General features: G+C 36.0%; 1 protein-coding gene across 2 annotated transcripts in view; it reads left to right on the forward strand.

Moving 5' to 3' along the window:
* The first annotated feature begins 890 nt into the window (after window positions 1-890).
* Window positions 891-17050, forward strand: part of LOC110022341 (UDP-glucuronate:xylan alpha-glucuronosyltransferase 1-like) — a 19994-nt gene continuing 3834 nt past the window's right edge. Inside the window, exons 1-2 of one of the 2 annotated variants that reach the window (XM_020721218.1) lie at window positions 891-1305; window positions 12671-12871. In XM_020721218.1, coding sequence (XP_020576877.1) covers window positions 1241-1305; window positions 12671-12871 — 266 coding nt within the window. In that variant the 5' untranslated portion in view covers window positions 891-1240. The remainder of the gene's footprint in view (window positions 1306-12670; window positions 12872-17050) is intronic. The other variant, XM_020721219.1, reaches the window with a different exon arrangement.

Below are 17050 nucleotides of genomic sequence, written 5' to 3' on the forward strand. Positions count from 1 at the left end.
TCAGACACCTAAATTTACTTTATAATTATAACACCCAAATCTTCCATATTATATACAAAATAATATCTTTCTAACTTTATCAAGTGAAATACATATTTTAATGCACACATAACGTTGTTTGCAGGGTGTAAACGAGTCAGAGTCAAGCTCTAGCCACCCTCGGCTTGAGCCCGAGCTCGAGTTTGATGAGCTTAATTTAGTTCGAGCTGGAGCTTAATTTTATGAGAATGAGTTGGCTCATAAGCTTGCTTGATCATTGTGAAAAAGAGAAAAAAATATTAATTTAAGTTAGTGTTATATTAAGATAATAAATAACAAATTTAATTATATGATAAATGATAAAAAATCACTTGATACAAAACATAAAATATCATTTCTTATTCTTATTCAAGCCAAGCTCACTCCTAAAGAGTGAATTCGTGGTTGGCTTGAGCTTGGCTTGCTAGTTCATCGAGCTCAGTTTACAAGCCACTTAGCGAACCAAGCCTGAACTGCTGGCTTGACTCCATTACAACACTAGTGGTTTGTAGGTAGAAATTGAAATTTAGGTGTTAAGACATATAAATACATGAGAATTGAGGGTATATATGCAAATGTTCCTAATATTAAAGTTTTGCAAAATTTCATTTTATTTTAATTTATAATACCAAATTATTTTATTTCATATTAAAAATATCATAATAATTAATTTTTAAAAAGCGACGCACAACTTTATAGACATACAAAAATGCTAAAAATGAAATTAAAAATTAAGCTTTAGATGTGTGAATATATAGAAATTATGCGGTAGGTCTGTAAATATTCTAAAATAATGACACTTTCATTAGTTTATTTTATTTTATTAATTATTATTTGTACTAAATTTGTTTCTTTTTTTTTGACCAGATATCCATACGCCGGCTTACGAAATCTCACTCCCACTCCCACCAAGTCCACCGCTAATCTCTTCGTCATCCTTCCCCTGTCGTCGTTGAAGTCCAGCTACAGTATTCTTTAGCGGACATGTACTAATTTAGTACTCTTTGATGCAGATCTTTGTATGAATTTTGTTCTAATCTTCATGTATTTGTACATCGAACGATTTGTCGGGTACCATTTAAGGTTTTTAGGTTGACTGATTGAGGTGCTTAAAAGCACGGCGGAGGTTTTTATGTGCTCCATGCATGCTTGCATTGGAATTGAGTATTGTCATGGTGATTGCTGAGACGAAGTTTTGCTCGGTGAAAATTTTCTAGCTTGAATGAGAGGGGTTTTCGGTGATTCTCCTCGTCCTGTGGAGGGCAGGCACAGGCCCGCTTTGAATTTGTAAGCTCTTGGAGTGCAGCTTATTTGGTTTCTTTTGCCGTCTAAATGCTTCGCCGATGTATGAGATTTTTTTGCAATTTACTATTTATGGAGTAAAATATGAACCCTAGGATTTGGTTACCCTTTTCTTCCTTTTTTTTTCCTTTAAAGTTTAGGCTGTTAAACTACCTGATTCACCGTGTGGCATGGTAGAGGTGACTTGTGCGTGAAGTTTACTATTTTCTTTTATTTGCTGTCATTTAATCCGATAAGTTTAGATATTGCTTTAAAATCATGGCTTGAGGCTCATCTAATTATATTTTCTCTCTTTATTTAAGTTTTCTGCATTATGGTAAATATACACCTTGGAATTCTGATCTGATAATGTTCGAGCTACATTTTGTCATTTTTAAATATTGTTTATTTTTAATTTTCCTTCATCGGGCTAGTGTTTCATAAATATTTACATATATCTAGAATTTAGCTTGGGAAACAATAGTGTGTGGTTTTAAATTGGTTTGTCCCTAGTAACCCAGACCTAGTTGAAAAAGCATGTTTTTTTCTATCATATTGTGTTTCAGAATTTGATATTCATAAACACGAGCGCGTGCGTGCACACATCTCACAGTCAAATATAAGTTGCATTGTTTCTAGTTATAACTCTTTTTGTTTTCTTTTGTGGGGAGAGGGGTTCATTATGTTGTTCTTTCAAACCTTCACTGCATATGATTTTTGGTCATTATGATGTATTATGGAAAAAATTGATTAGAAAAAAATGACTAAAATTTGTTTTATGAGAAGTGTCATACTAATCCTTGCATATATTGATTGTGTGCTTGTTTATCAAACTATGGGACATGTATTATACATAGAGACATATGCTTGGGTTAATTCATCTGAATTCTGGAACAATACAGCCAAAAGCATGTTAACGGTAAAAGGTACTGAGATATGCATGCATGTATTCTATATGATTTTCATTCCAAAGTTATGGACTAATAATACGGTTGATTATATATCATGGATATAACATACATAAGTTTAGATCACTATATACTTAGGATTATCAAGTTACATAGTAAAAGGGATAGAAGATTAAGATAATTTGAGCCATTTACCCTCTTTACTATCATTAAAGCTAGTGGCATACATAATTTCAACCACTTTTGAGATCATTTGATCATCACTCTGTCCATCCACATTTTCTCAGTGGGGGATCACTCATACCCACAATGGTGGCTCACGAAATTGAGAGGAGGAAGTAAATCATTTCCACCAAGTAGGTTTAATTGATGAAGAGTTGATGACGCGTTGATTTGGTATTAGATAATATATGGGAAGTTGGGATCTTAGAGTAAATGTGGATCTACGGGATTTTGACGGTTGCATGAATCCAAACGAGTTTATGAGTGACTCCAAATATTGGAACAATTTTTTTTTGTACAAAGATATTCCCTAGGACATAAGAGTTAAAATGGTAGTCATCAAGCTCAAGAAAAATACTTCCTTGTGATTGGAAAGCCTAAAGCGTGTTCGCCAGTATGAGGGAAAAAAACAAAATCACTACTTGGTCTAAGATTAAAATGATGATGCAACATAGTACCTTCTCGAGCATTACCAATATGATATGTTTATTAAACTTCACCGCCTGCGCCAGGTAGATTCTTTTGCGGAGGAGTACATAGTTGAATTAGATCAACTCAAACTAAAATATGAGTTGGTAGAACAAAAGGAGCACACACTTGTGAGGTATCTTGGAGGAGTGAAGCCAACCATCAGTAATTTGGTATAGTTTTAGTTGTGTTAATCCCTACTTAACGTACATATCCTATTAGTTTTGAAGTTAGAGTAACAACATCACCAAGTGAGGGCCATACTTTATAGACGAAGTTTAGCCTAAGTATTAACAAGTGGACCATTGAAACCCCTGCCTAAGGAGAAACCAATCGAGAGTGGAGAAAAGGTGGAGGCCATCAACACTCCCTAATCTGTTCCAGCCACGAAGCATTTCGGGTACAAAGGTTTGAGCACATTACATCTGATTACCCAAACAGAAGGATAATATTCTTTTATTGAGTAAGGAGCAGTTGAAGAAATAGACAATGAAATATGAAGACGCTAAAGATGAGTATCAGTTTACAATCAACAAGGTAGAGATACTAGTGATTCAAGCTGAGCTTATGAGAGAGAATTTGGCAGAATTGACATTGGTTGCTCTAGAAAGTAGTGAGTTATAAGATTCGATACCCAAAAAGAGACAAACACTGTTGAAGGAGTTGCCAGACAACTTTATTGATAGTTTATCTCTTGAGAGGTTGTCACCGAGAGTGGTCCAGCATGACATATATGTCATTCCAAGGTCAGTTCTTCTAGACAAAGTTATAGTAGATGCATGTTTCAAATTAAATGGCTTGATGCTTGATTTGTGAGGATATCCTTCTATGTGCAGTTTACCTTTAGTTGTGCCAAAAAAAGATTGTTATCTATTCTATCATGATAGACTTCGAAGAAAGTATATGTTTTAGTGTTGCATGGAATGGATATGAGCATAGCATGTGCAATGAAGTTGCCGTTTACATAACAAGTCATTGTTTTTGTTATGATTGTGGTAGATCGATTCCAAAAGTTCTTTGGGAAGAAGAAGAAGTCTTTCCTAGTCGAGGAGAATAATGCAGGAGTTTTCTGCATCCATTAGGTTCCACGAATGCGTGATATTATCGGGATCCTGTGATCCTGTGGAGTTCTCGAATGGAAATTAAGGAGTCCCACAATTGCCAGTAGACTTGCGCCCAATTAATGATTTCAACATATTTGTTTTCCTTTCATTTTCTTTTTATGTGTTTCTTTCTATTTCATTATTTCTAATTAGAGTTCTTGCTATTAGGAGGTTATTTATGTGATTTTTTATTGTTTGGAAACTTTTTTGCTATGTTAATGTATTTTGGAGATTGTATCTATATTTTATGCTCCAAGGAGTGTTGTATCCTCTTTCTTTTGCAAATGGTGCGTCTGTATCTTGCTCATGAGTAGGTGGTGGATCGCCTTGCTATCCACACTCGTAGTTTCGTCGTTCGATCTCTATTTTTAGTTTGGACGGCCACCGAGCTCTCAAATTTACTATCCACTAGCAGATTCCAACTCCTATTCCTTTCTAAATGTCATTGACCACTCCTATCCTACTTTTCGTTCCATTCCACGACTACCTACCCATAAACCTGCTTCCCGAATACCTTCTAGGAGCCCTAGAATGGTTTCATCAATCTTATTTTAATTTCTTATATGCTTAATGAAAGCTTTTTATCATGAAAGTTTTGAAATGGTGATCCATTAATACTTTCATGTTTTTTTTTTTATCACAATTAGTGTTGTGAATGTGTGATTTTGCCTTTGAAGCCCTATAAAGTGGCATACTTTAACAAAAATTGTGGCGACTTTAATTCAATTTTGAATCAAGCTGGCTCTACTCAAATTTATTTTCATTCAATTGAGTTTGTATTAAGCAGGAGTTGGAATTTGTTAGTTTAACTAAACTGCATATCGCCTCTTTTGCAGTTTATAATTGTGTTTTAATTTTCTTTTCTTTTTGTTCTATTTCTTTGTGTTGAAATTCTGATATGTTTTATACTTTGCAATTGAATTGTTTTTGTATTCTAGATAAAGCAAACAACTAGCCAGGTTCATTTGTTCTACGCTGTTCGAGTCATTCAAGGAGCATTCCATATTCACTGCCACTCCATTTATGTCTTTACCTTTTGGCCCTTATGATTTGGCTCAACATGATTAGGTTCAGTGATGACCAAAAGAGGCTTATTTTAATAATGAACACAGTGTACTGACTAAATTTCCTCACATTGTTAAATGATTAAGATAATAATAAAATGATGATAGATTAAGATCCACTCTTGTTTATTTTTTATTATATGGACTAAGATTAACTTTTCATCTCCTTGAAACAACCAAAGATATATATAATTCCAAGTGGTTTGAAAGTCGTCGCATATTAAAATCTCAATTATCTTTTCATGAAATGGTAGCAATACACATAAATTTTTAAGATTATTATTGTTATACATTCCACTTGTTGTAAATATGTTATAAAGAATCAACTATCTTTTGTTTAACATTATAAGGTTTTAATGAAAAAACTTAAATATAAGGAGAGGAAAGATTTTCCTTTTAGGAGAAGTTTCCATTTTATATGAACACATACATGAACTTTAAATGGATGTATACAACAACAACAACAAGCCTTTATCCCACTAAGTGGGGTCAGCTATGATGCGTGCTAGAAAATTCGCGGCGGTAGAGTAATGGATTATCGTCTTAACGTTGCACGAGGATTCAACACACACTCAGATGAAAGTGAAACAACCAGTGATGACACCAGAAGTTTTTACGTGAAAAATTGTAAAAGGAAAAAATCACGGGTTCTGACCCAGTTATAAGAATCCAATATATGTTGATGATTACAACGACCCCTTGGTCCCACCAACGGGAAATGGATACTAGATTTTCATATTACAGCGTTGCCTGACGGTGTCCGATCAACGGTGGTCGGCGATGATTGATAGTGGATGACGGTCAGCGATGATCAACGGTGGTCGATGGTGGTCGGCGGTGGTCGGTGGAGGTCGGCGGTGATCGCCGACGATCGGTGGTGGTCGACGGATGTTAGCGGTGGTCGACGAAAGTCGATGATGGTCTACCGTGGTCGACAGAGGTCAGCGATGATCGACGGTAATCGACGGTGGCCGGCGGTGGTCGACAAAGGTCGGCAGTGGTCGCCGACGTTTGGTGGTGGTCGACGAAGGTCAACGATGACATGAATGATGTTGGACTCGAGCTTTTTCTCAAAGCCTCAAATTCTCTCTCAAGCCTCTCCTCCCCTCATGTGAAGGGTAGTGCTCTATTTATAATGTTTTGGGTGCAATTAATGCAGGGATATGAACCATTTTAATCAGATAGTCCGGAGAGCTTTCCTCGATCAAATGATGTTTGATGGACATTTGAGTGCCTTAACGATGTCGGAATTGAGCAATCTTGGGCTCGTTGGATTCGTCTTGTCGAGATGCTCGATTCGACTATGAACTTGCTAGATTTGACATTCGTTTGACCTTTCAAATGCCTCCGGAAATCCTTCAAGAGTGGGTTAATGATTTGATTTGAGTTTGATTTGACTTGGATTAGACTGACTTTCATATCATTAGGTCCGTTTCATCGAGACGATCAGTTTGACTATAAGTTTGTTGAAATATGAGTTTTGGATGACTCTTAATCGAAATTTGAATGTTTCTTGTTCAAAAAATTGCCTCGAGATTTGTGTTGGATGATGAAAATTTGTTAGTGTGTGTTGGATGATGAAAATTTGATGATGAAAATTTGTTAGTGGCGTATCAAGCTACATGACTCATTTTTCTCCATTGTATCCTATTGAGTGTCATATTTTTAATTCTAATAAATTAAGATCAATTTTTATACAATATTCCCATGCCTTTTTAGGTTTACCTCTACCTTTTTTAACATCGGTCGAATTTAAAACATCCACTGTCACGACCCATCCCGGTGCTTAGAATTAACTAAGACAAGAGCTGAGGTGGGAGACATCCGATAAAATCGGAATGATACAAAGAAGATTAGCATGGACTCTTTGCAAGGATGACACACATAAATCCCGAAATGGTCCAAATTTTTGAAGGCTTTAGGAAATTTGAACTATTTATTTAGTCAGCAAGAGAAGTTAATTAAAGATCTGGAGAAGTTGAAGCTATCCATAGTTGATTATGGTGATGATAATATGGTTCAATTATATCAGTTGATTGTGCATTCAACCTTGTAGGGCATAATTGGAAGACTATAATTTTGTAGAAGTAAAATGAAATATTAATATTGTTCTACTGCAGTTACAACCTTAGTTAATTCGAAACATCTGACCAGTTCGTGACATCTACTCTCCTAACTGGATCATTAGATGATCGATGTTTAATGTGACCAAGTCATATAAGAGGACTCTCTCTAATCTTATCTTCCATTGGAGCCACGCCAAGCAATTCACAAATATATTCATTTCGCATTTTGTCTGTAAGTGTAAAGTCACTCATCCACCTAAGCATTCTCATCTCAACACCATTTAACTTAGTTTTATGCTTCTCGTTTATAGGCCAACATTCTGCGTCATAATTCATTACAGTTCTCACAAACATCTTATAAAATTTTCCTTTAAGTCTAAGTTGCACTTTTCTGTCACACAATAGACCCGATGCATTCCTCTGCTTCAACCATCCAACTCGAATTCTACTAATAATTTCTCTATCTATAACTCCATCACTTTGAATAATATACATGAGATATATTCACTCATTTTAATGATTTGATCACCCATTGTTGCAACACTGCCAATAGGTCTATTGCTACTAAAATTACATTTCATATATTCAATTTTAGATCTATTCAAATAAAATACTTTTAACTATAAAGCAAACCTCCCTAATTCAAGCTTTTCCTAAACTCTTTCTCTGATCTTATCCATGAGAAGGATATCATTAATGAAAAACATACACCAAGATACATTCTCCTGTAAATGTCCGCTAAACCAAAAAAAATATGGGTTTAAAGCCGTTCTCTTATGTAATCCAACTGAAATAGGAAAATACTTGGTCAATCCTTTTTTGTTCGAACACAAGTAACAATTTTAGTAGACATATCTTTAATGACTTGAATATAAGTCATATCAACATCTTTCTTTTTTAGAACTCCAAAGAACTCTTGGAAACTTATCGTAAGTTTTTTTTAGATCAATAAAAATCATATGTAGATCCTCCTACTTTATTTGTACATTTTCTATCAAATATCTCAATAAATGTTTAACTTTCATAGTAGACTTACCCTACATAAATTCAAACTGATTATGAGAAATCTTTTTATCATGTCTTAACCTATGTTCAGTTATTCTCTCCCAAAATTTGTGTATGACACATTAACTTAATTTCTCTATAATTTGAACACTCTTGTGCATTCCCTTTATTCTTAAAAATCCCTTTATTCTTAAAAATGGATGGAGACCAAAATACTCTTCCTCTGCTCCTCTCCTCAGTCATCTTTTTGGTTTTTTAAAATAATATTAAAAGTCTAGTAAGCCTATAATTTCTTAAATCTCATAAATATTTTTACACTTCTATTGGGTTACCATCAAATTTTATTGAATTTTCACCATTGATTTTCTTTAAAGCATCAACTTTCTTTTTACTAAAGCGATAGTAAAAATAAAAATATAATTATTATTAACGATATTAAGGTCACTAAAGTCTATCGTAGTTTAAAAGCTTCATGAAAAAGTTTATCAAAATATCTTACCCATCTATGTTGAATATCTTCATATAAGGAAAGTACTTTTTATTTTCATTTTTACTACACTTTCCATGAACTAAATTTTTACTTTTTTTTTCTCTTTGTTTGACTAGTTTATGGATATATTTTTTTGTCACTAGAGTAGTTATTCTGTTATAAACATAACTAAAAATAAATTTTTTAGCACCACAATTAATTTTCTTAGACTCTCTATTGGTCACCTTATATTTTCACAATTCTCTAGGTTTTTACTTTTAAACCAAATTTTATGACAGTTTTTATTTTATGTTTTCTTGCATATTATTATTCTACCACAAACTATTTTTCTTTATAAATTTTTTTTATTGATTCTCCAAGTTCATGTTTTATCACTTATTTAATAATGTTTATTACTTTATCCCATTTAGAATAAACTTTTTTATAAAAATCTCAAATCTTAGAAGTTTGAAGTTTACTCATAAAAATACGTTGTTTGTGTATTTTAATTGTTCATATATTTTATGACATTGTTTCGTTGTATTTTTTATCTTCAAACTTTCCAACTTAAAATTCAAAACTAATAATCGATGTTGAAAACTTAAATTTTCACTTGAAATGACCTTATAATCTTTATATGCTCGATGATTTTTTTATTTTATAAGTGAATAATCAATTTGTGTTTTATTAGATTTTCTTATAAGAAAATAATCAATTCGTGTTTTATTAGATCACTTATTTTAAATAATAATATGATCATCTATTTTGTTAAATAAAATATTAGCATTAACAAAATCACAGGCTAAAGCAAATTCTAATACAATTTTACCTTCTTCATTAACCATCCCAAGACTCTAGCCACCATGAATATTTCTAAATTCTTCTACCACTCTATCATATGTCCATTTAAATTTACCCCAATAAATTTTTTTTCTTCAAGGATATCATTTGTATTAATTATTCTAGTTCATTTTAAAAATTTTCTTTTGAATATATATCTAAATACTTAAGGCATTTATAACATTAAGAATTTTAGTATCAACAATAAACTTTAAGGTTATAATTATATCATCAATTCTATTAATTTTTACAACATTACCTTTCAAGCACTTATCTATAATCACACCTACATCATTTCTAGCATTACTCCTACCCGAATATCAAAGTTTAAAACCCAACTTATCAATCTTCTTAGTCCTTTTTCTAATCTATTTAGTTTCTTAAATGCATAAGATATTTATTTTCCTATGCATCGTAATATCTACTAATTTCATTAGTTTACCTGTGAGAGTACTTATATTACAAAATCTTATCCTAATATTAGTTTCATGGATTAAGTTCTTTGTCTGCATTTGTCAATATGTAGGAACCCTTGTTTATTTAAACAATACACCCAGACGCCGGTGTAACAGTCCTTACACACTTTTCACTGTATTCAAGCCGCAATACGTCACATTTAGGGGACGCCCTAACATCCACACAATGATTTAAATGTTTAATGTCATTATTTTTTTGATAAAAAATTATGCTAGTTGTCGACTACTTAATGCAACCATCCTTTTTGTGTCTGGGGCTTGGGACCCGACAGTGAGAGTGTTAGCTTTAAATGGATGTATACAACATCAACAACAAGTCTTTATTCCACTAAGTGGGTTAGCTAAATGAATCTTTTTTTCTCCATTATGTCTTATTGAGTGTCACATTTTCATTTAATTCTAATAGCTTAAGCTCATTTTTTATACAATATGCCCAAGTCTTCTTAGGTCTACCTTTACCGTTCTTAAGATAAGTTAAATCTAAAACATCTAATCTCTTGATCGGATCATCAAATGGTTGACGTTTAATGTGACCAAATCATCTAAGACGAATCTCTCTAATCTTGTTTGCAACTGGTGCTACACAAACCCTTTCACAGATAGATTCGTTTCACATTTTTTCTCTGGGTCTGTTTGGGACAGCTGTTGATTATTTATAATCTGCTGATAAACATATTATTTTGATAATCTGATAATCTGCAGATTATCATAAAGATTATCATTGTTGTTTGAGGCAGCTTATTCAGAACAGCTTACTGGAAACTGTTGTTGGATAAATGACCATTCTGCCTCTGTTTGTGCAGTGTTCGCACGTGCGGACGACGCAGAACTGTATGAAAAAATAATAGATAGAACATAACTGTATGGTTAAGAACTGAATGGTAATTTTCCAAATATAACATTTAAGAAATTGCTCAAAAATCACAAAAAATAGAAACAACTTAAATTGATTATCAATATAAACAACATAGAAAGAGAGATTGATATAAGTCTAACACCAGTTCTTCGGAAGCTGAATACAAAAAGATTAATGGTTTCAATATAGAATCCTAGTTAACAAGATAATTGTCAAATTTAAAAATCATAACAACAAGGCAATATGAGCAAATGAAATTAATCATTAAAATCAACCGGAGAAGGTGCATGAAAGAATCCTCGGGATATGAAAGTGTGATCAAGATGGCAGCCGACCCTTACCTTCCTCGCTAGTCATGCGACGCAGGGAGAGACGAGCAATGTTTTACGGGAGAAGGTGCATGCGGTAGTGGAGGGGGAGGATCGTGAGCTTCGGTTCTGGGGTCGACGAACGGGGGAGGAGTAGTGGAGACGAACGGGATCAACGAACAGGATCGTGAGCTTCGGTTTGGGGTTGATGAACGGGGAAGAAGGAGCAGTGGAGACGAACGGGGAGTTCGGAACATTGCGGAGTAGACAAATAGTTGCGAAGGGCACCGAAGGTATTTGATCCCTAAACGCGAGTCACGAACGCCGAACGCATCTCATCCACCGCGTGCAACTCCTAAGGAGAAATAAAAGACCGCCTTTCGCGGCGTTTTGAAAGGCTCCCCCAACGTGGTTTCCAAACAAAAACGCCGCCGCACCCAAATAAGCTGCCCCAAACGGGCCCTAAGTGTCAAGCCACTCATCCACCAAAGCATTCTCCCAACACTTAACTTTGTTTTATGCTTCTCTTTTAAATCCCAACATTCTATGTCATAAAACATTACAGGTCTCACCACCATCTTATAAAAATTTTCCTTTTAAGTTTAAGCTGTACTTTTCTATCACACAGTATGTTTGATGCATTTCTCCACTTCAACCAACCAACCTGAATTCTACTAATAACATTCTTTTCTATATTACCATCACTTTAAACATTAGACCCGAGATATTTAAAACGTTCACACCTTTTAATAATTTGATCACTCATAGTTATAACTTTGCGACTAAAGTTACTATTACTAAAATTATATTCTATGTAGATCTACTCAAATAAAGGCCTTTAGACTCCAATGTGGACCTCCATAAATGGATGTTTGATAAAATAAAATGGTTATCATGAGAAATAATCTTATTGGAGGAATGCTTGTGATAAATGCCCAGAGAAGGTAGTGTAATATAGATTTTCTGGGTTGCACCATGTTCAACAAAGGGATTAAACTTTTTTGAGGTTGTCAGATGGTGCATAGTGTCAATGTGATTTTTTTTTGAAAAGAGAATGGTAATTTTAAAAGTAATATGTCAAAGTTCTGCAAAGAAGATAGACAAGATAGATTTTTCCCTAATTTAGTAGCTACCCTCAAATAGTTGAACTCTAATGACGATGTTAATCTTATGAACCTACCATACAAACACGACAAAGACATGCCTGGTAACGAAGTTATTGGTTCTTTCTGTGCTGAAAGACAACTAAATTAGCGTGTTTAATAGAATAACGATCTCTAAGAAAAATTTCCCGGCAAATTTGATCCTGAAATAATGCAAAATCCCATGCAGGCCGCTGTCGGTGTTTTGGTGATGGTTATAACACTTATTCGTGAGAATGCACCCTTAGTACTCCCTTATTTTAGTCAGTTTTTTATTTCTTAATTAGATATTTTACGGAACTGTGTAGGTCTTCTCTCAATTTGGTTAACATTTGTATTTTTAAGACTGCACATGCTTTACTGTTTTGTCTATGGAACTACTAATCATGTATATTTTCAAAACTGAAACAAAATGACTAATCCATTTATGTGTGCATTTCATAGTGATGATGCAAGCAAAAGAAGGCACAGAGGTCGGGATTTCAAAGATGCGAGCAAGTTCGTAGTGCCCTATCATGAGAGGAGCTTATGCCGCAGGCTCCGCTCACTGAAACCTATCCTATTAATGATTTTATGTGGTACTTTTTTAACATTTATCTTTGCTCCAGTGGCTTACAATGAGCACTCCCCACATTTGTCATCAAGGTATGATTGTATCATCAAGGAAAATTTTCTTTCATTATTTTTCAAGTATATCACTACTAGTCCGGAGAAACAAAGGTTAGGTTGCCCTGCTGTGATTCAGATAGTCATAGATTGTAAAAAAATCCACTTCACTATACAAGCTAAGCTATTTGCATTAACCTTTGTGATAGGGTGTCAAATGGGCTCTTAAGTCCCGCATGAGCCCATTTCAGTATGCCCTTAAAATCCCATCATTGACATGGGCTAGTACAAACTTGCGCCTAGTACAAACTTGCGCCTTAAAACAAAGGTTAGCATCCCAACTAATTTCCGATGTATGAAGAGCTGATACTAATTCAAACATAGTTAGTGGATTGTGTTCATACGCAATCTGAAATAACGCGTGTCCTATAGTCAGGCTCACGAACCTATTGTACGCAAATCTAGCCCGAGCTAGAAGCAGGTCTTACTGCCTGATGTTCTTTCATATGAAGCACCTCAGGAGTTTTCCCAGGCTCCCGATCACGACCACTGTCTGACCATCTATCTGTAGGTGGGTTGCCTTGAAGCTTATTACCAAGCTTTACTCATAGGGTTATCTAGAAGTGACTGAGGAACTTGACGTTCCTATCAGATGTGATGCTTTTGGGGATCCTATGCAGCCTCATGATCTCTCTGAAGGTACAAATCAATGACATAAAATGCATCTAATGTCCTGTGACACGACAAATAATGAGCCATTTTCAAGATTTTTCAAGCACAACCATTATTGAATCTTTGTTCTGGTATGTTTTCTGAAGTCCCACCACGAAATCCATGTTGACATCTACCCAAATGGCCTGTGGTGTCGGTAATGCTATGTATAGCACTGTATTTTGCCCTCGGGTCTTGGCTAGGTGGCAAACTTTGCACTGTAGGATGTATCACTCCAAATGTCTCATTTGTCAGAGTCATAAACTAACGTGAGGGTCTTGTCTCTACCAAAATGACCTACTAGTCCCCTCCCTATGACTCTCCTGAATGTTGGCTTCCCTCAACAAACATTTTGGAGCTCACAATTTGTTTTGGTGGAATAGAGAATCATCATGTCTATGGTATGGTCCAGTGGGCCTCTTCTGACTTTGTTTCCAGATTTCCCTGAAATCCTCATCTACCCTGTACAACTCCACTCCCTCAAATCTCACAACTCTAGTCAGTAGGGAGATGATTAGCAAATGGTGGCGGATCAAGGCATCAACGACTCAATTCTGACTTCCTGCCTTGTGCTTGAGCATGAACTGGAATGATGCTAAGAACTCAACCCATGAAGCAGGTCTACTCTTCAGCTTGTTCCGATTGTTGAAGAATCTTAGCACCTTGTGATTTGTGAATAAAGTGAACTCGCTTGTCAGCAAGTAGTGACTCTTGTGGTGAAGAGCTGTCATAATGATATGGAACTCCTTGTCGTATGTCGAATATCATCTTCTGTACTCGTTTAATTTCTCACTGAAGAAGGCTATAAGTTATCTTCTATAGCTCAGCATTGCTCCGATTCTCATTTTAGAAGCGACAAACTTCACCTCGAATAACTGGCCGAAATTTGGTAAAGTTAACATTGGTGACTATGCCACCTTCTTCAAAGTGTTAAGACTGAATTGGGCTGCCTTTGGCCACTTAAAGTGCTCTCCCTTCAAAAGCTCTGTCAGAGGGGGTTGTAATGATGTTGAAGTTTCTGATTAATCGCCTGTGCTAACCCCTAAAAATTGCCTCAGCTCGACAAAGGACTATGGGAGTGTCTAGCTCACGATCACCTCTATATTTATAGGCTCCATCTGAATGCCTATATCAGATACAATATAACCCAAAAAACACGCGTCATCATGAAGTGGCATTCTAGTGGGCATTTAACTTCTCCGACCACAAGACCTCAAAAACCCATCTCAAATGTTGTGAGTGCTCCTCCTTTAAACTACTATAAATAAGCTTGTTGTCGAAGTAAACAACCACAAACTTCTCGATGTAAAATCAGAGCACTTGATTCATCAGTCTCATGAATGTACTAGGTGCACTGGATAACCTAAATGACATGACAGTTCACTCGTACAACCCATCTCTGGTCATGAAGGCGGTCTTCCATTCGTTTTTTGGTGCCATTATGATCTGATGATATCCACTGTGCAGATCAATCTTGGAAAATACTATGACTCCTTGTAACTGATCCAGTAGGTCATTCAGGCGAGGGATTTGAAACCGATATTTGATAATGATCTTATTGATAACTAAAGTATTGATGCATATCCTCTACGAGCTGTCCTTGTTGGGCACAATCAACACGGGAATAACACACGAGCTGATACTTTCTCACATCAATCCCCTGGTATTGAAATCCTATACTTGTTGTAACATGTACTCTGTTAGCCTCAATCGGTATGCAAGCCTGTTTGGCAACACTGATCCTGGAATAAGATCTATGACATGCTGAATATCCCTAAGCTACGATAAACCCTCTGGTAGTTTGTCGGTCATCATCTTTTGAAACTCAGCCTCCAGTGGCTAGACGTTCTCCGGTGGATCTGTGTCCTCCTCATTTCCCTCTAAGAAGACTAAGGCTAATGTCACTAGGGCTTCTCGAACTGAGTGCAGAAAAGTGGCGTGTGGGACTTCAGGCTTCTCCCTTACAGATGTAATTGTTACTCTAGAATCCTTGATGGGTAAGAGAACGTTGCATTTCTCCCTCAGTAAATTTATAAGTGTTCTTGAGCCCATCGTGTTTCGTCGTACGATCAAATTGTCACGGTTTCCCTAGTAGGATGTGTCAGACGTCCACGAGCACCGTGTCACATCAAACCTGGTTTTGTAGTTTGTCTCCAATAGACTCTATCAGGCATTATTGATCCGCATGTATCTCGTTTCCTTTCTTCAATTATATTAGAGAATCATAATTAGAGAATACGACTGGAAGTGTTTTTGTGTAGTTAAGGCCAACTTCATCATGAAAGCGGAGACAACTTTCTCAAAATTTTCACCATCAATAATGAGGCTGCAAACTTTCTCTCGTTGTACATCTGGTGAGGAAGATAATGTGCCTCAACCATGAGTAATTCCTCTGTTGTTTTGTTTGCAAAACTATTCTTACAACTAGGATTTCTCCTTCATATCTCTGGAGCCGGTATTCCTCACACTGATCTTCACCTGTTTCTTCATCACTCACTTCCTTAAGTTGTTGGGTAGCTGGAGGTGATGTAGCCATATATGTGATATCAGAAACATTTTCGAGCTGGAACTGTACAGGACATGCTGCTCTTCTCAAGCTTCTTTCCACTATGAACACCCTGTCTGGTCCTTCCCACTCCATATGTGCTCCTGCTTGGGCCTCCAGCTATACGGGGTTGTCTGCATTGAGGCAGGTACATCTGTTGCTTTTGCTGTATCTCCACTTTTAGCGCTAAGATCTGCATATTCCTCAGTGTCCAATAAGTTTGTAGTTGGACCACATGACAGGTGTGGGCTTCAGGCCTCCAAAATACTTGGCTATGGAGCGGTCCTCTGTCTCTTTTAGTTGACATTTCAACTTGAGCTACATAAATTCTGTCGTGTATTCCATTGATAGGTCTTGTTGCTAGTATTGGAGTTTCATGAAAATATCCCGACGGTAGTGTGAGGTTAGGTATTATTCTTGTATTGCCTTCTTCATACTCTCTCAAGAAGTGATTTTATTTCGTCCTTCTCTCTGTCTTTTCCTCTCAGGTTCTCCTATCACAAGTACTCTTTGTCAGCTTGGTGGTGGCTAACTTCACTCTTCTATCATTGAAATCACCCTTGCATTCAAAGATTCGCTAAACAGTCTGCATCCACTCAAGAAAATCATATAGAGTCATCCTCCCATCGAAGTCTTGTCGATCCACCTTAACTTCCAGATCTCAATGCTCTCTAGTAGGCATTTTCTCTCTCGACCACCTTTGATACTGAATTCTGAAATGCCCAGGTCGATCCTCCTTTTTATTGAAGACATCCCTAAGAAAGGTGTTTGACTATTCTTCCGGCTCTCATCCACATATCCGCTTTTACGGTCAACGATGACCTCACCCATGGTCCTTTCCTCAATGGCCTTGAGCCGTTGTAGTACTTGGTGGAGTATTCGTTGTATGTCGCCCATGATAAAGATTTTATCAGGTTCCAACAATTGACTTCTGTTGACCTCATTTTTGGTGAGGTCTTAGT

This window comes from Phalaenopsis equestris, unplaced genomic scaffold (genome assembly GCF_001263595.1).
Source record: "Phalaenopsis equestris unplaced genomic scaffold, ASM126359v1 Scaffold000186, whole genome shotgun sequence".
NCBI lineage: Eukaryota > Viridiplantae > Streptophyta > Magnoliopsida > Asparagales > Orchidaceae > Phalaenopsis > Phalaenopsis equestris.